Source organism: Tinamus guttatus, unplaced genomic scaffold, assembly GCF_059628265.1.
Source record: "Tinamus guttatus ecotype Peru unplaced genomic scaffold, ASM5962826v1 Tinamus_guttatus_pri_ptg000007l, whole genome shotgun sequence".
Lineage (NCBI taxonomy): Eukaryota > Metazoa > Chordata > Aves > Tinamiformes > Tinamidae > Tinamus > Tinamus guttatus.
This window is the reverse complement of record NW_028288541.1, coordinates 543,672-563,627: the sequence shown is the minus strand read 5'-3', so window position 1 is coordinate 563,627 and position 19,956 is coordinate 543,672. Positions and strand designations below refer to the sequence as shown.

At 43.4% G+C, this 19,956-nt stretch overlaps 1 protein-coding gene across 1 annotated transcript in view; it reads left to right on the top strand.

Moving 5' to 3' along the window:
- The first annotated feature begins 1,384 nt into the window (after nucleotides 1-1,384).
- Nucleotides 1,385-19,956, top strand: part of NSG2 (neuronal vesicle trafficking associated 2) — a 33,674-nt gene continuing 15,102 nt past the window's right edge. Inside the window, exons 1-3 of the mRNA XM_010218404.2 lie at nucleotides 1,385-1,604; nucleotides 1,966-2,116; nucleotides 15,763-15,882. Coding sequence (XP_010216706.1) covers nucleotides 1,988-2,116; nucleotides 15,763-15,882 — 249 coding nt within the window. The 5' untranslated portion in view covers nucleotides 1,385-1,604; nucleotides 1,966-1,987. The remainder of the gene's footprint in view (nucleotides 1,605-1,965; nucleotides 2,117-15,762; nucleotides 15,883-19,956) is intronic.

Here is a 19,956-nt window from a genome sequence, read left to right as displayed (position 1 = left end):
TATCTGCCTAGAATAGATCAAATGTATGCACTCAGCAGAAGATAACTATGCAGTCTTTACATCTCTTTGGGTAGTCAAATCACTTCAGATTATATAATCTGTAATACAGTAAATGCTGGAGAAAGAGTCGGTGCGACTGCACTTTCCAAAGGGACGGGCTTTGCTACAAAGTGTGTTGCCAGCGATTCCTCCCGTCCCCTCGGCCCTGCCAGGACTTTGGTGGCGATGCTGGGGCCAGGACTGGGCCCCCCAGCATGAGAGGGATGTGGGTTTATCTCCAGCATGGAGATGTGGGCCCTCAGCAAAGGGCCACGAAGACAGTTCAGGCCTTGGAACCCAGTCTGTCACACCAGGAGAGGTGGTTTTGCCCAGGGAAGAGAAGGCCCAGGAGGATCATAAATGTGTATCAGTACTCAACAGGGGAAATCAGACAGACTCAGGCTCTTCCCAGTGTTACCTAACCATGGCACTGCAAACAAACTCATACCAAGGCATCGAGTGCTTTGTCTTTCCTTTCCAATATGTGTCTCTAAATTTTCTCAAGTGAGTTCTCAAAGGCTTTATTATGGAAACAGTTCACGCCTTTTAGGAGTATATTTAGGTCTTGTAAAAGATGCCAAATTGCAAGCTCTGGAAGCAAATTCTATATTTATAAACAAATCAGACTAAAGCCATCTCAAAGTACCCTCTGTTTCTAAGCAAAGCACTACATTCTCATCTTGCAGAGGCTGTTTGAAATGATGCTGAAGGGCAATTGAATTTATTTGCAGACCAGCCTGGGATTCTCTGGCAGCACCAGGCCTGGTGGTGAACAACCACCCGCCTGGCTCTTCACCCCAAAGGAGGGTCCTGCACAGCGCCCAGTGGGGTCATGGGCTTGCTGTTCTCCCATCCCTGGCCGTGTTTGAGTCAGACCCCAAGGATTTTGTATGATGCACTGAAGAGGGTTGCGGTCAGTGGCAACGTGGTTCCGAGCTGGGGAATGGGGGTCTCTGTGACCCACTGGTGATGCCGCCCCTGTCTTCCTGCAGCCTCACAGCTGGTGCACAGCCCTTTCCAGCCTACGGGCTCCAGTGCAGCTGCAACACGTGCTGCTCACAGCCGGCACGTGCCCACCGTGGCCTGTGCCTCCCTGCAGCCGCATGGGGACATGCGCAACAGGTCCCTGCAGCGTCCCAGCTCTTGCACGGTCCCCTGCGGCCCTCGGGCTCCCACACGTTGCTGCAGCCTCGCAGCCGCCGCGGGACCCGGCGCGACCCTGCGCGGGGCTCCGGCTGCGACTCCCGCCGCGCTCGCTCCCGCCGCGCGGCCTCCAGGTGGCGCCGCGGTGCCGCGGCGGGGGCGGCGGCGCGCGGGGCCGCGCGCGCGGGGCCGGGGCGGGCGCGCGCGCGCGCGGCGGGAGCGGGAGCTGCTGCCGGCGCCCGCCCCTCAGTCGCGCTGCGCGGAGCGAGGCGAGCGCCAGGGCGAAGCGCTGTCCCTTCAGCACCGCCGGGCACCGCCAAAACAGCCACCTCGCTTTAAAAAACACGAATATCTATACGAACCACCCCCGCCCTGCTCCGTGCCGCCCCGCCGAGCCGCCACCAGTGACCGCGTGCTTTGCAGTAAGTAGGGGCATGGGGACCCCCAAAAAAGCAGATTCCCCCCAAAATGGGAGTGTTTCTCTAACCATGGCGGTCTGCATGGAGATGGGGCTGGAGCTGCAGCGCGTGATAACCAGGATGATTAATCTGTGTGTGGGTGTGCGGGGGGGAGGACGGCAGCATGGGGCTCGCGGGGCAGCGTGGAGGCCGTGCTGGGGATACTCGTGGAGCAAAGCGAGCACCAAGTTGCTCCCGCTGCAGCTGCTCCGTCTCCAGAAACATCCCGCGAACGCCCTGCGTGCCCAGCCGACCCGAGCGATGGGAGGCAGGAACCCGTGTCCTCCCGCTGCCTGCCTGACATTGCTCATCTTGCCCCTTGCAGGTCTGGACAGCAAGGCGCGAGAATGGTGAAGCTGGGGAGTAATTTGAACGACAAGAGCAACAAACAGCCATCCAGCGAAGATGGGTTTCAGACAGTTCCTCTGATCACGCCTTTGGAAGTAAATCACCTGCAGTTCCCCGCGCCAGAGAAGGTAAACCAAGATCAGACGCACACGCACAGCCCCTGCTTCCCACTGCCGGCTCGCGGCCCCCATAACACGAACGGTGGCAGAGCCATGAGACATGCAAAGGATTTATCTTTCTAAATGTGTTTATCTGCTTTAACATAGCAAAGAAGTACCCAGCTGTCCTCTTGAACCTTTGCTATCCCCTCAAAAATAGTCTAATATTAACCAATGTTTTTTCATTAGTTCAGCTGTAAAAAGCTTAGTGTGTGTGTCATAAATGCCAGAGAAACTGTGGATAAGTTTATAATGCAGCATTATTGGTCAGATAATGGCTGGCATTCAGTGCAATACAATGACTCTTCTGAAATGAGCAGCTATTTTAATTCTCTCACTTGAGGTTTGTTTTCTTCTCCATGGGGTGCTTATTTGGCTGTTCATGATGGTGATTTCTCGGAGGAGAGCAACTGCATTTCCCTGTGCAATGGGAGGTGATGGAGCAATCCGTGGATTCACCCCCATTGGCTCCAGGGAGGGGGCAGCTTTTCCCCCTACCCAGTCACCACTCTCAGAGTGGATTGCAGCATGAAAATGTCCAGAAATGTGCATCAGACACATTGGCTGAGGGGTGGTGGCTGGAGCGTTTTAGATGCGCTGTGTATTATGAGATCTTTTGTCTATTTTTGTGCAGTGACAATGCATATCAATATAAGCTGGCGAGGACATGATGAGACCATAAAATCTGTATGCCCCACAGTCCTTAGAGAAACAAAGCCTATCTGCAGTGTAGTTCCCAGATACCACAGAGATGGAGCCAACTCACTTGAAAGTACAGACAGAATGACTACAGCTTGCAGGGTAATGGAATAATAGTAAGATTTACACTGATGATTATTGAGCATATATCCTGTTTTTTTTTTTTTTTTTTTTTTTTTTTGCTGTAGGACAAAATTAAGTTTCTCCAAATACATTAGAAGAACAAAAAGACAAACTCTGTTTATTTTACAATAGAGCTGCGTCAACAGCCTTGCCATGCTGGGTAGCTGACCTGTGTCAAAGGAGCTAGATTAATTTCCCATGTTGGCCATGGCAATCAGCAGGAACTTCAAAGCATTCAGGAGAGTTACACTTCTGTGAATTGTTGTGAGAGGATAAATTGGCCCTTATCAATAGCTCTGATTAATAAGATTAAAGAAAACAACTCAGGTAAAGAAATATGGTTTACCAAAAAAGGCTGAGAGGCTCAAAGAAAATTACAGATGTGTAAAAGTGTAACTCCCTTCATGGATGGTATAAGCAGCTTTGTGATATGTGGATGGCACAGTCAGTGTCTCGGGATGTGAAATTTAAATGACACACGTATCAAGTGAGACATGGAAAAACCTAACAAAAATCCTTTCAAGCTAATAAAGTGATAATGAGTGTTTACATGGCCACCAGGTTTCAATTGCCTGCTGGTGAAGACATGTGGGTGTGTATTGGTCTAGTGTGAGTCCGTGCTGATTTTTGTGTTTAAACATGCCTATATCAATACTGCCCATGTTGTTGAGGCACATTATCTTCATTAGCATACATTAGTGTCAATGATTCTCCTGTCACGATGGTTTTTTCTTTGCTGAAAGAGTGGGATGTTTCTCCAGAAGCGATAAGCATGATTCAGAACTCATTAAAGTCAGTCATGTTGATTTCTATAGGCTTTGCTTCAGTTCCTAAATGTAGTATGCTTAGGATTAGCCATGACTGAAAATCTGTTACAGAAAAGAGAAGTCATTTATTATGACCACAATAATTCACTTTTATTTTTGTTTCCCCTTTATTCTTTGTAGAACAGATTATGTTGCAGGGAAATTCACCCTAGGACAGAAGGCCTGCATAAAAAGCTGTTAACAAGGAGCTGAGCTCACGTAACGAGCTTGGGTGAAGGTTAAGTGATAGGGGAGAGTTTCATCTTTGTACTTGGTAAAGCAAAGCAAGTGACTTCAGTGCTCTTGTGAGCCCGAGGAATAGCAGATATGCATTTCTAGTCTTCCAGGCTATTCCTGTTTGGATTTGCTTTGCAGTCAGGAAGCAGGATTAAAGAAAAAAAAAGAAAGCAATTTGAGTTTCTATGTATAGAGGGTGCTCCTAAAACCTGCCAGCTGTTGACTGCAGCTTCTAAGAGTGAGCACACAAACCAGTCTGCTTTCTGGTGTCTCTGCATGGGATGCTGCATAAATCGCTGGAGTCAACACAGTTGGTTTCTGTGAAACAGCTCAGAAGGGCTTTGCTCTCCTGTTTTCTGGAATGTAAATCTATTGCTGCTTGCTTGTAACCACAAGGAGGCAATGTCCTGGGCCTCCAAGCTCTTGTGATTGCAGATCAGCTGCTGTGAATCACATCTCGGTTCCACTGCAATAAAGAGCTTATGAGCCTTGTCCTTTAAGTGATGTCTCCAAAAGCAAACAAGCAATCCCCTGTTAAACATTCATTCTTTTTTTTAGTTTTTTTTTTTTTTCTGACCAAGAGAGGGCATCTTCTTTTAATATATGGGGTGCCATTAACCTGGGTGTAACCTTGGGTGTAGGAGCAATCCAGGGTGCATGAACACTGCAGAGAGGAAGCCTGGCTGCTCTGCTTGCTCTAGGCTTTAGGCTATGAGGAAGGTTAGCAGTGGAGAAGCTCTGTGTTTGGCTGGCAATTCAAGCTGTGTTAGATCTGCTGCACCCAACTGCTGCTGTTGCCTGTGTGCAGTTACGTCCCCAGGATACGTGTGCCACCCCGCAGCAGTTTGCAAGTGGCATTAATTTATAGCAGCCTTTGTTTCCTTCCAGCGTAGCCTTAGACACCTGTATGCTAGTCAAAGAGAAATAAACCTGTTGTCTGTAAGCATACTTGCATTTGCAGGTCCTTAGAAGTAAACCACAAAGCTCATGAAACTTATGGATTGAGAGCTATTTCTTTCTTTTTAAGGCCTTTAAATACCTATTTTTTTCTTCATTTCAAGGAATATTGCTGTATTTGGAACACTCAAAGGATAGCTCCAAGTGATTCTCAGCATCAGTTTTATAGGTATTTTATCATAGCTTGGTCTCTTGGTCTCTTTCAAAGTGTTTTTTCTTTCCTTTTTTTTTTTTTTTTTTGGTCCGGACCTGATTCCAAAGCAACGATACAGAGACTGAATCAAAAACATGTGATGTGGTATGTAGTTCCTGAAGGCCACTCTGTTCAGACAGTTTGTTGATTATAACAAGTAGAAATTATAAGAAATCACTGCAGAGGGGTAAACTGCCCCCACTTTTTTTTTTTTTTTTAAAGACTAAACATAAATTTACTGGCTGTGCTTTTTGGGGATGCTTCCCTAGCAGAATTGGTCTTTGAAGTGGCTGAAAACTTCTACCTTGATGATGCTTAAAAATACAGGCACTTGTTTGCATGCTGAGGTAGTAATTCAGGGGACTTGAATTTGGAAACTGTGATAATTTATTTATTTTAAATTCTTGACCGCTAGTCGATCTAGTCCTTTTTCCGTCAAAAGGGGCTATCTCCTATAAAGGTTTGTGTTATTCTTCCTGCAGCATCAACATTTTGGTCAGTCAGCACTTCCATAGCTGCAAGGGAAGAAATGTACCCAGTATGATAATTTCTCCCCTAGGCTCCTAAGCCTGCTGTGTATTTGTATTTATGGACTATCTTCAAGCATTCGTTTGCCCAGCTCGCTGTCTCTTTTGGCTGGGAGGGGCATTTACAGATGGTGAAGATGCTCTTAAATCATTTTTGTGTGGCCTTTTTGCTGAAATCCACCCACGTATCAGGAATAATAGATATTGCCACCGACAAGCCCTTGACCTAGCTTTTTATGCCTCTGTGTTTCATTTCTTCTCTTCAGAAAATGAAAGGAGAGGTCTCTCTTTTCGGTGCAGGGGGGAAAGGCTGGCTCTTTGCTTGTTTTCCTTGGCATAGACAAAGTGCTTTGGACATAATCGTTATGCCTCTGTGCAGTGGTAATGCTGAAAGACATGCAGCTCTTCACAAGCCCTACTGTTCCTCCCGAAATGGTAAATGAGACCAAGAATGGGGACCTCTTGGTGTCATGGGCTTGCTTTGGTATGGTCCAGCAGGAAATGCCTCTGTTCTGGCAGTAAAAATCCTAATTTTACAGAATACAAAAGTGCATGAAAGCCATTGTCAGGGCTGAAAAAACATCCGGCGTGTCATTTGTGGGGAAAGCTGCAGCAGGCTTATCATGTGGCCCATTGTTCTTTATTGTGACTGCATCTGGGGCTTGAGAAATAATCTCTCTGGCGACAAATTCCTGCCTCCCAATGCAAGAGGAAAGAAAAGATAGATGCAACTGCTCCCTTCAAATGCTTTTCTCACCCCCTGCCCCTGATTTTATCCCCCCTGGCTGCACCCCACTCCACATGGCCCAGGCTGTGCTTTTGTACAGTGTAATTGGGAGTTCCTGAAAATCAGGAGGGCTCCCTGTGTTCAGAGCCTGTCCCTATGTGTTTCACAGGGGGAAAAAAAAAAGTTTCTTCCCAAGCAGCCGAGCTGGTGTAACTAATAGCAGGCTGAATGAGTGCTTTTGTACCTCGGGGACCGCTTGCAGCTCTCCTGCAATACTGCTGTCAGCCTGCCCTCCGCAACGCCAACAGCGCGCAGCAGTGCCAGCCGGGCGGGCGGCGCGGAGCCAGCTCCGGGGTGCTGCTCCGGGTGATGGGCTGGCGTGGAGCTGCCAACCTTGCTGCTGGGTGCTGATCCGGTGCTGCTGGGTGCTGCTCCGGTACTGCTGGGTGCCGATCCGGTGCTGCTGGGTGCTGCTCCAGTGCTGCTGGGTGCTGCTCCGGTGCTGCTGGGCGCCGATCCGGTGCTGCTGGGTGCTGCTCCGGTGCTGCTGGGTGCCGATCCGGTGCTGCTGGGTGCCGATCCGGTGCTGCTGGGTGCTGCTCCGGTGTTGCTGGGTGCTGGTGTCCCCGTTCCTGCTCACGCTGCCGCGAGCTTTGGGGATTGGCGTGAGGGGACAAATGACAAAGAGGTGGGGAACGGAAGAGCAATTGTAGCAGTTGGAGGGAAGAATAAAAGGGAAGGTGTTGAAGCAAAGGGAAAGAAAGCATGAATAAAAGGAAGAAAAGAAAAGATCATAGCAAACATGAAGGGATGGGCAGGCTATTCTTCCTTTTCTCATCCTTTCCCTGTTTAGGAAAGTGCCTAATCCCCACAAATATCAAAGTCTGAGCCTTCCTCTCCCATGACACTTCTCGCCCTTCTGCCCTGTGCAAATCCATTTGTCCTCTACATGTGAGTTTGAATGTAAACATCACCTCTGCTCATTAAGCTGTAATAAATATTTGCAGCAGTTCTAACTCTGGCAGTGCAGAGATACTGGGGGAGCCTTTCTGGCTTTGTTTGCACATGACTTTGTCTCGGATGGCTCTACATGAGGTTGGTGACAGCTCTTGTTCTCGTGGTGCTGTAATCGCCATCCTGCCAGACATCCCCTGGCACACGGAGCGCCTCGGCTCGCTTTGGATCCGTTCACAGCAAGGCTGTGCTGCAAACCAAACGTGTGTTTGCAGCCTTTGCAGACACCTGGGATAGCACTGAACTACCTCGCTTGCATACAGAGAATGTGTTGCTACAGCAGTGTGGCCTGCAGCTCCTGGATATGGAAAATCTCAGGATTTATGTAGCCTGTGCAGAAATTTTTCTCCTTAGTTTCACTGCTATCTTTGTCTGGATTAGGTGGTTTAAAGCTAGCTCATGCCTGCCTCATGTGAGCTCCATTGCCTCTGTTAAGCTTGATTGTGTCTACAGTGCAATTCCTAGATCTATATTCTACAGGAACAGTGGATATGGCCATAGACAAGAAAAAACGTGTTAGAGTATGGATATTTTGCTAAGCTTATTGCGGTCTGTTCTTTATTCTAACAGGAAAACATACTGCTGCAGGTGGAAACTATCATTTCAGCAAGACTGTGCGTTAAAATTGACTTGTCTCACAGAATCCCCAAATGGTTGAGGTTGGAAGGGACCTCTAGAGATCATCTAGTCTAACCCCTCTGCTCAAGCAGGGATGCCTAGAGCACGTGGCACTATTTACTGGTTTATATGGTGAGATTGGACAAGATTCTTGACTACTGCAAAACAATGAGGTTCAGATGAAATTAGCTCTGCTAGTTTAGCCTGACCAATTTACCATCATACTGCTGTGTGATTGATCCTTCTGCCAGCTTTGCTATATCCTTCCCTTCCTGAACCTACTGAAACTGTTTTTTGTCACCCCTATACAGCTTCTCATGGACTCCAGCTAGTTATGGTCACCAGGAGGTTTGTAGGGGGTGAAGCTGAATGATTTTACAAGCTCTCTTTGTGCTTGCAGGCAGTGCCTTTCACCTCTTAGCACCCAGCACAGCCTTTGCTTTCCATGCTGCCTGTCATTTGTGACACTGGGCTGACTGCATTTGCTGTCTTTGTCCTTTTGTGATGTTCCTCATGTCTGCAATATTCTCCTGGCACTGATTCAGGAGACCACTCTTTCACTACCACCCTTTGTGAAACTAATTTGTAGCACAACATCCATTAGATGAGCTGATATGAAGAGGAGAGAGGGGGACAGCAGCCTGCTTCCACATACCTGGCTTTCTCCATTGACTGTGGACATTAGGGGTTTGATCACTTGGTGTCCTTTGGGTGTTTTGCTTGGTATTTCAGGCATTTCAAATATTAAGTAGTGATTAGGATGTCAGGAGGACTACCATTACATGCATCCTAATCATACTAATCTCTGGGAAGTCTGCATACTCAGACACATTCATCCAGGAGATATGGAAGTGCAGTTGCCTTTGCAATAGGATGGAGATAGTTGTAGTTACCTGGGACAGTTTTTGAACTAATTGTTCAAAAAATGTGGAACCTGCAACATGGTGATTTCCAGGTTGTCTCAGATTACTGGTCCCTCTAGCCCAATGGGTCCTAGCCTCGACGGTCAGAAGGAGCTGCAGGAGATGCTGGAGCGAGTGTGGAGTGGTTCTTGTCCATGAATGTTTCATCCTAAACCTCTAGAGTAAGAGATTGCTTTAAGCCCTGAGACGCGATATTTTTTCAGCACTTTTCCTGTACTCTTTTACTGGTAAATATTGTAACTTCAGCTACTGCTGGTAATATGCACATCTCACCTGCCCTTCGCAGGCAGCTGTGAGCAAGGATTGCCGGCTGTAGATCCCTGGAGGATGTCATTGGGGAGCAGGTGGGGAATTCTAGCAATTCTTTGGCTTGTTGCTCGTAAGCCTGGACACCGAGTCCAGTGGATTTAGTGACAGGACTGAGGTGTCACCATTTTGGTGTCATCAAGAACCTGGACAGCGAGCTACAGCTGGGTCTTGGGCTAAGGCTTTTTTGGGTACTGATGGTCTAGTTGGGGTATCAAGACAGAGGAAATCTCAGTGGCAGTGCCTGTGATTGGTTGAAATTTTCTATTCTGTCTTTGCAAGGAATAAAGAAAGGACTGTCTCTGCAAGCTGAGTTTTTATCTAAGAGAGTCTGACTAACTCATATGGAAACTGAGGGGTATGTTATGACTCTTTTGTGGGACTAGGAAGGCCAGTTTTGAACCTCCAAGAAGCCTTTCTCCTTGATAAAGAAGCACTCTTTTATTTTATTTTTTTTTTATCTTCTGTCAATCGAAAAGCTTCTCTGAGTGAGGGGCTCTTCATTATTAATAATCCTGGGAAGTAGTATTTTAAATTTTTATGGTCTGCACTTTGCAGCACCTGAACCACAATATATTACATGCAGCATGGCAGTGAAGTGGGAATTACAGCAGGGCTGCATGTCCTTTTCCAAATGAATAATTTAAAGTTTTCACAATGCCATTTATGTTAAATATTATTACTCATTTCTTCAGGGAAAACCATAGAGCTCAAACGCAAGTATAAAGTGGCAATAAATGATGTTACATTTAGCCAGACAGAGACAAAATTCAGAATTCGTATCAGTTCATTTTCTGAAACACTTACTTCATCCCACTGCAAGAAAATTCTTTTTAAGGTTCCATGCTTCATGTGATATTTTTCCATTTGCCACATTTCACATCTATGCTACATCTTCTCTCTAAAAGCAAATGTTTTTAATGTAGTCCACTGGGTTGGAAGCTTGCTTTCCTTTTCTTATCTAGATTTCTCAACACTTTCCTGCTCTTTATTTTCCCAACGTTGTTGATGATGGATTTCCTGCTCATGTACACAGCCTCAGATCTGTTGCTTTGCACCTCAACATACCTGTAATTTTCCAAGTCATCATTATAGAAAAGGTGCCCGGTCCTGCACTCATTAAAGACCAGGAAAGTTTTCCTATTCGCTCCAGTATTGTCATCAGCATTAAGCCTAGTATAATAAGCACTTATAGGTTTAGAACTTGATACACGAATTGGTAAACAGTGTTATTAGACAAAATCTGCCTTGTGTAGACCAGTATGAAAGATATGGCTTGTCCCCTATCACACTTGTGTTTCTATAATTTTAACAGTCCATTCCCTCTAGATTTAGTACTGGACTCTCACAGAAAAAGCATTTAATGTGTGAGTAGAATGACAAATGAGAAGATGCAAGAAAGTGAAGAGAGAGTGTCAACCTTTCACTGCATGCACAGTGTGCTTACCTGTGCCAACCTGGAACGAGGAGGACAGCAGCTCTGCGGAGAACTGCCATTTCCCATCGTGTGTCTCATTCCTCCCCACACCCACCACATCGCATGATGCAATAACCCCTAATTCCAAGAATGCTGTGTTTATATGGAGAGTGTGTTGGAGCTGCTATTATCGCTCCAGGTGCACAGTTTAGAAGAAGCTGAGAAAACGTGGTGCACTGTGAGTAACAGCAAGCTCTGGTGTCTCTTCCTGTCTTTCGAGTAGCTGCCGTGACTCAGCACATGACTAACCTTTATTAAAACCCTCCTCCCTTTTTCTTTTTCTTTTTCCCCCCCTTTCCCCTTCCCTAGTCCCCATCTATGCCATGGGGATGTTGAATACATGCTGGTACGTTGTTGTCACGGGTGCCCCAGTAGCAATATTGTAACTGGCTATGGGAAGGTGTTTGAGGCAATTCTTAGGACCTGCCTAGCAAAGCGCTTAAATGCACACTTAGCTTCAAATATATGACTAATCCTACTGCTGTTAGCAGGACTACTTACGTGCTCAAGTACTTTGATTAGAAAATTAATGAGTTCAAATGCTAGATAAACTTAATTTTGGAGGGAGCTGTAAAGCCTAGAAGTGTGGACCGTAGTAATTAGCCATGTCTCTTGGCTGGTCACTTTTCCCTCTTTAACATAGTATTCTTACAGTTCACCTGCAAGCTACTTCTAGGAAGCAACTTTCAAAGAATCGTTTTGATTTAGATTTAAAGTGAAGAAAATCCTGAGTAATTTTGTGCTATTTCTTGCATCTGTCATAATCAGCACCATCTCTCTGCAGTTTACAGGTGGGGATTCTCTAGGAAATTGTGTGAAAAAATAAAGGACATTTACAGCAGCCCCACAAATTTGCAGGGAGATTTCCTTGAGCTGATATTGATCTAGTCTCCATCCACAAATGTTCAAAAAAGTTTAAAGGGTGTTTATGCAACAAGCACAAAGGCTCAGCTAATGCAAAAAAAAAGGTTGATGGGATAAATCTTGCTCTGTATTGTTGAGTCCCTGGTGTGCAGCTTGTTTCAGGAGATGGCTAAGAAGGGATTCCCTGCCCCAGGAAATCAGCAGCGGACCTGCACAGGAGTGTGTTGACCTGTGAGTGCCAGACCCTTCCCACCATGAGGTGCCTCAGTTGAATCACGTCTTAGGGAGTGCACAGGAGGAGGTGAGGGAGCAAGGAGGCATGTGCTGGGAGCTGACTGAGAATGGCCAGAGTGGTGGTGCCTCAATGGGCACGGAAAGGGGGCCACTTATTGTATTTTGGGAGCATTCAAGAGGCTATTGTCTACTTAAGCACTGGTTTGGATGTTTGCACTTATTTTCTGTAGTCATGAGGTCAAAGAACACTGGAAGCATTGCAATGAATTGCAGTGCAGAGAATTTACCTCCTTACAGCAATACATTTCCACCATCACAACATTGCAGAGAAGAAAATGACATGGACATTTCTTTCATTTCAGTGTGCTTTGAATTTAAACCTGGGACCCCAATTCTTGTATTCTCTTTCACCAGACTCGGTCAAGAATAACTCTACCAAAATCAGCAAAGCTGCAAAATGAGCAAGACACATTAATCAGGATCTTTCTATTTTCTGTGGTTTATAGTAAACACGAGTAACTCCTCCAGGGTACCTGCTGTGGTGTGAGTTGAATATACTCTGTTTGCATTCAGACAGTGGGATCCCGGGCTCTGATGGAGCTGCTCTAGGGGCAGCCAGTGATAAATGAACTCTGATCTTTGTTCTGACTGTGGAGTCGGCGGGGTTTTTATTAGTGCACAGTCCAACAGCAATGTGATTACAATTCCTGATAGACTGTACTGCCAGGAATTCTCTGTCAGTGACAAAAAGGAAAGAAAGGATGAAAAAAGGGTGGTAGGAGGGTCTCACCCTAACAATACAAATCAGAAAATTGGCAAACGAAAGCAGAACAAACAAAATAGCAACCAAAATGAACAATGCTAAAAATATAGTCAAAAATTCTTCATTATATTAATTATTTGTTTCCTAAGTTTGCACACAGAATATGGCGTGTACTTCAGCAAAGCTTGTGTGTTTTTACTAGCTCTCGTTTAACCTTCAGCTGACGGGTGCATGGGCAGCCGCTAGCCCTGGGGAGCACTCCCCCAAAATTGGGTGTGTGGGTTGTGATCCAATGGAGATTCCTGCTGTTTGGGGCATGGCTGGAGCGGCTCTGGCTGGGATGCCTTCCCGGTGCAGGAGGCACAAGGAGTTTGCTGAGCACAACTCGGCTTCCAGAAGCCTTTGCTGGAGCATCCTGGTGGAAGCCTGTGGGATGGAGAAGGGGTGAACATTGCTGCAGATCCATCCTCAGACTTATTTAGTTAGGCTGTAGGTACCTGGACAAGAGGGAGCTGTTTTCTTCTGAATGTGCACCCTGTGTCTTCAGCAGAACTGTTATCTTTGCTGCCACAGTCCTAAATGTTACCCCCTGCACACTAAAGGTTTTTAGTTTTCTGTTTGTCCTCTGTCTTTTGATTTCTGTGTTCTCTTTAGAGACCTTTTCAACCGCTGTGTCTTTCTTCTGCTGAGCAATTTCACCAGGTGTCTAATAAAGATATTTCTGGAGAGCAGATATTTCACTTTTTCTTTGCCAAATGGCATTTAGAAAAGGATGTATCTTGGCTCCAAAGCTAAAGCTTTTTGATAACACTGCAAATTTCTCTGAGAACAGTGACCAGTAGGATAGCTATGGCTCCATGCATACCCAATTTCACTGCTGGCACAGTCAGCAAAATGGGTTTCAAGTGTTTTGGTGTTGGATGCAGAATGAGGTTATGTATTTATTCACAGATATGGTAAACATTGATACCTTGTGAAGGGCTGTGTGGGTGCACTTCCAGTCTCACACTGCCCTTGTCTGTAGATAGCGCAAGTCAAACTCTCCTACATACAGGATATCTGTTGAATGTAAAGACAAAGTAAAAAATATGAGCAAGAAAAACAGGATCAATGACAAAGAGTGGGAAAAAAATTCAAATTATGCATAGAAACAAGTAAGGCTTTTAATTCTCCTCCCAGCCCCATGGTCCTTCATTAAGACCTAATGTCAGAGCATGTGGGAAAGCCTTCTTATGTATATTTAAAGAGTTTATCTACAACCAGGATCTATATTAAACAGGAAGCAAGGATCTGGGAGAATTCAAAGAGATTAACTAAAAATAAATCAGGCACTGCAGCGAGGGAGAGCGAATGCTGTGGCAGAGCTTCAAGAGTGGTTGCTGCAATTAGATGGAGAAAGGTTCCCAGCAGGCGTCTGCGGAGCAGCGGGGAACTGGGGACTGTGGCTGGTGGGTTTAAAAACAGAACATGCTGCTGCTGAGCACCGTTTCCTGGGCATTAATGACTGAGCCTGGAACTTGCTGTCCTGGGTTTGCAAAAGGCCAGTGAGGAGACTGGAAAGCTCAGGTTCAACTCTATACAGTCCGGAGTGCACTTGGCTCCTTTTGAACCGTAAAATTAAATTGCTGTTTGTTCATAACAGAGCTGACTTGGGCCAGTTTGTCCTGGGTGGAACAAGAGCTTTGCTGTATTGGTCCACAGTGTGTCGGGCTGCACTTCAGAGAATAGCAGGGCTGGGCTGGACCCAAACCTCACCCAATCGACCTTGTCCCCATGTGCTGTATCCCAACATTTGTGCTGTGCCATGAGAAATCTCCAGTTCCAAAACACTAATATTTGGGTATTTGTTTCTCCTCTCTTTCTCTTTCCCAAGGTGTAATGTTGCAAGTGCTACTGTACTAAATATTATGGAGAGGGATTTGCTGAAGGATATAAATATTCATCGCTTTTAATGATTTGCATTAGAAGCCAGAAAATTGACTTTTATCTCTATGCTGATTACACTGATTTTCTTTCACTCTCATTTTCACATATATTAAATGCAGCAGTATTAAATACCTGGAGCTTTCTGTGGTCCAAATCAGACTTTACTATCTTCATTTGGAAATCAGTTCTTCAGAAGCTGACAACTCAACCTTGTGCACCACTCTGTATGGTTTTCTACAGCACTTCAAGATTTCATGCATCTAACTCCAGCCCTTGACCAAAGGTGAAAATGGAGCCATTTGGTCCTCTCTGGCATTTGCCAGCTAGACTGAGACAGTGCAGCTGTGGTGACGGCCTCTCACACTGCTTCTTTGCTACATAGACTCGGGCATGTGGAGTCCTCTAGGACTCCTCAGTTTCACAAAACAGATGTGATCTCCTCTGGAGAATTTTTAGCTTCACAGCACAGCCCTGTTGCTAGTCCTGTCTGGGCATAATTAGCTGGCATTAGATGTCGCATTTATTTTTAGTTGCGGTGGGTGGATTTTATCCAAAATATTTAAGTTAATTCTGAGTTACAAATTAATTCAATGTAGGTCGAAGATGCAGTTTTGATAATTTAATCGTATCCTTTTAAAAGCCACTTACAGGCCTTTGTGCTGGAATAAGACACTTTGCTCTTTTTTAATTTTTCTTTTCTTTAATGAAATTAACACGAACTGAGTTAGTCAGCATGTGAAACTGAGATCTTCTTCAGAAAAAAACATAATGGTAATATGAGATTAATATTGATAATTTGGAGCCTGAATAAATATCCTCAAATAACCTCAATTTGCACTGACTTCAGTGGTGTTTCTTAAGACTGGGCTTTTAATAAGCAAGGCTATTTTTTTTAGGATTGACTGATACTCTGCATGTTCTGCATATAAAATATGATATAAATTTCTTTGTCTGGTCGAAACAAAAGTCTCTCTGAAACATTTTATTGCCAGCTATTTTGAGACTCAATGTGAGAAACACACTATAAGTAGATCTGTGTATCTGCCTGTCTATTGATCTGTCTCTTTTACTTCCCAAGGGCATCATGAGTTTATGTTAATTTACTGTTATAAGATAGTTGGCATAGGTTCAGAGAAAGGTTAATGTAGAAAAACAGGGGCTTAGAAAGCAAAAAAATGTGTGTGGTCTGTGCAGAAATCTTAAAAGTGTTGTCATTTTCCAGGTAATTGTTAAAACAAGAACAGAATATCAGCCCGACCAGAAGAACAAAGGAAAACTCAGAGTGCCCAAAATTGCTGAATTCACAGTCAGTTTCACTGATGGTGTAACAGAAAGGCTAAAGGTAAGAAATGGATATTTTGGTACCTTACTATTCAAGTGCCATTCATTTTAGAATAACTGAATCAAAGCGACAGTAAAGACATAACATGTTTAGCTCTCCAGCCGTCACTAGGGTCAAAGAGAGGTTATCTGCAGGAGTATAAAGCTTTCTCTTTTCAGGCAGACATGAAAATACTCCCATAATTAGATCTCCGTTAGAAAATGTTGTTTTCTCCTAAGAAAAATTGTGATCACTTTTTCCTGCCCAAACTGAAAGTAAAATAGGTTTGGATATATATATCTGTTTCCTTCAAATGATTTGTGTTGATTAAAATTAGTAAAAATTGATTGAAACGTTTAGTCTTAAAATCAAAAAAACACAACTTTTGGACCGTAACCAACCACATCTTTTAATATTTAAAATGTTTTACTACTACACATTTTTATTATTATGCTTGGAAAGTCATTTTAAAATAGGTGAAAGATATGAGAGATACATGTGAGCATAACCTATACTGCAGTAGTTTTAGCTGAGAGCAAGTAGAATTTTTTGAGGAGAAATATTTCCTTTGAAATTTTTCAAAAAGTTATACTCAAGCATAGGAAGAAACTCATGAATTATTGAATGTACCCAGTGTCTGTCTACTGCAATGAATTAGAATGTCTCAGTTCCTCCTGAAATCCGCCTCCAAGCATGTAGCACCTAGTATTTCCTCCTGTTTGTATTGAGGAATTATGATCCTTTTCTTGAGTGATAAAAATGTGAGATCTGATTTCATACTTCTAAAGTCAATGAAAATATCACTGATTTAAATAGTAAGTTTAGACGGAATCAGGAAGGAAGAAGATGCTCTGTCTCTTGAAAAACTAGGACTGGGATTGTAAATTTTTGCAAAAGGGTGTATGATTTTTTCCTTGAAACTCAGCAGGAATTGACTCAAAGCAATGAACAGCATTTCATTTTGTCCAGTTGTTCTTAGTTTTGCTTAGAAACTAGAAGAAACAGTTTTCTTCTAAATGACTGAAAATAATTAAACATTTCTATCACCTTCAGAATGCCAATGTGATCCAGATAGCCTGTTATCATTCATCTTTGATAAATTTCAAGATAAGACTTGTTCAGCTTACTGAAAGTAGAAAGCTTAAGATACTAGTGTCTGTAGCACAAAACAATGGCACTGTTTTCTGGTTTTCCAGAAATTCACTGTAATTCACTGATACATCTTTAACTTTGTTATTTCTGTTGCTTTGATCCAGAATATTTAAATAAATATTTATAGCTTTTTTTTTTTTTTTTTTTTGGCCAGTTGGCAGCATAATGTGCTTTCATCTAAATTACTTACCAGGGCTTATCACACTGCTGATTTTGACTGAATTCTTTATTGAGCTTATTGCTTGTCAACCTCTATAGATAGTACTAGTAAAGTAAACGTTGGTTTAACCACAGCTTGAAAATGACAGTCTTGGAAACTACTGCAGGCATTTTCCAGTGTGAACAACATACAAATCAGAACCAGATACAACATACTTGAGAAACAGCAGTAAAATCTAGAGTCTCCTGGAAGTGATATGTTGGGCCAGTGACCCTTAATAAATGGCATTGTTGTAGATATTGTAAGTACCAGTGCATCGCTTGATATTTAAAATTTAATGCTGCAGTCCTGAACAGTGATAACATCAGCACAAGACCAAGTTTTAATCCTCTCCAAAAATCTGGCCCTGTTATTTAAAAAAGTGGCCAAGAACATCTCATCCCTGCATACCGAGCACGTTGGAGGCCTGTTAGATAAAACTGTAGCTCATGCACTGCAACGGATAAATCTCATTTCATCTACTACTTCTATGGGGTATCTTATTTTTTCCAATTAGTCAAACCTCCAGCTTGGCCTTGCACTCGAACTCCACCTTTTGAAGTTGTCTTTTTTTTTTCCCTTCATTTTTTGGTTTAGCTCTTTTGCTGCGTGTGCCCATGAGCGGCTGGAGGCTCCGGGCGGGCGGCGCGGGGAAGCAGGGACCCCGGCGCATCCACGATGGATGCCCAGCACGTGCTCCCCTTGGCAGCACTGTGGGGATTGCTGTGGGAGCTGGGTCTCTTAAGCAGCCTGGCAGCATGACAGTTTCATTTTTTAAAGCTATTTCCTTTCCCTAAAATCCATATGATTTTCATTCTCTGCTCTTCAATGCCAACTTATTAATCACTCAGCCTCTTGCCTAATACTGGATAAGATTATAAGCCTCTCCCTGCCTGCTTTTCATAAGGCTTTCATGTATCGTATTAAGTTTGTAGTATTATTTCCTGACCAAAATGAGCTGTGATAATAGGTAATATTTCATTACCTTTTGTGCTTTTTTTTTTATTGCACCACATTTTTATACCAGTGCATACTTCTAGTGAAGTTATTAAAAATATTGCCCTCTGGTTATAAGCAGGCCTATTATCTGATACTGATGAAATCATTTTACATTTCTTTCTTTGTAATAGCAAATCATAGTAAATACTTAACTTTTATTATCTCAGTTTGGCAACACCTTTAAAAGCTTTTTTTTTCTTTTCTTTTCTTTTCTTTTCTTTTCTTTTCTTTTCTTTTCTTTTCTTTTCTTTTCTTTTCTTTTCTTTTCTTTTCTTTTCTTTTCTTTTCTTTTCTTTTCTTTTCTTTTCTTTTCTTTTCTTTTTTCTTTTCTTTTCTTTTCTTTTCTTTTCTTTTCTTTTCTTTTCTTTTCTTTTCTTTTCTTTTCTTTTCTTTTCTTTTCTTTTCTTTTCTTTTCTTTTCTTTTCTTTTTTGTTAAAGACAGTATAAATGAGATCATCGTATTCTATGTTGCTGGCTGGATGCTTTCCAGTAAGACGTGTGTTGGAAATATCATCCACAAGTTCTTGCTAATGCACTGATTAAAATTAAAAGTTTTCCTATATACTTGAGCCAGGTTGTTGATTGTTGCACACTGGAAGAAGCAAGTGACTTATCCCATTGATTTCTGCAAGATACGATGAAAGCCAAAGGTCCATTGAAACGCAGGTGGACTGATACGTCTCTCAGTGTCTCATGCCTGTGTGCTGGGAAAAGAGGCAGGGCAATAAGGACATATGAAGAAATACCTAAGAGAGTGTTATTGCACTGCTTTGGAGTCTTAGGGAATCTTGGAGACTATGAAATAGGTTGCCTTGTACTTTATTTTTCATCCAAAAGCTTAAATTATCATCAAATCAGACAATTGTAGACAATTCACAAAAGTGAATCTCCATCATTAAGAAGTGTGTCTGTGTAGGGAAAAATGCTGCTGGTACTCCTTATAAATATGCTCCTGACTCATCCACAAGCTCCTTGGAGTGTTTTTTTTCACATTCCTATATCAAACTGTGAGGGGCTTTTCTTTCCTCTCTAGTTGTGGTCATTTGCTATGGGAATGTTCTCTAGGAAGAAGGACGTTTTTTCACCAAATTCTTGTTTTTTTCTGAATCATACTGGCTGCACCATAAAGAATGGCAGGATCTCTGGGGGAAATTTTGGGACCTTATGAATACGGCAGTCAAATTCACAGATGCCCTTTATTCTGCCTTTTGGATATCTTTTATTGAAGAGGCTAATAAATTATTAGACAACTTTCTAGAATGCGCATGCCAAAGCCAGAATCTGAGCTTATGCATGCATATTTTTTCATCCATCCAGAATAGTACAGATCTGAGCTCTTTAATTACCATAAAGAAGAGACTGTCCCTAGGCAACGGTTCTTATTTCACACTACCTCTTCCGGGAATTTTAGATAGTGCTTCTGCAACGTGTCACATCTCCTAATAGATGAGATTATGATTCTCTATAGCTCAGCACGCAGTGTCCTGGAAGTCTGACCAATTAGGCTTATTCTTCAGCTGGATGAGTCATCCCATACATACTTTATAACAGATGTATAAGTAGCTGTGTGTAGATGGCTTACAAGAAAATGATGTTAAAATAGAATTATGTTTGAGCCATGCATACGTAAGAAAATTCTTTCATCGTTTTACTTCTCCACAGAGAAGTAATGACAACAGTTTTCTAAGCTGACTGGCAGTGATGACAGACCTTGTCTTCTCCAGACTGTTTATGCCCTTGGAGAG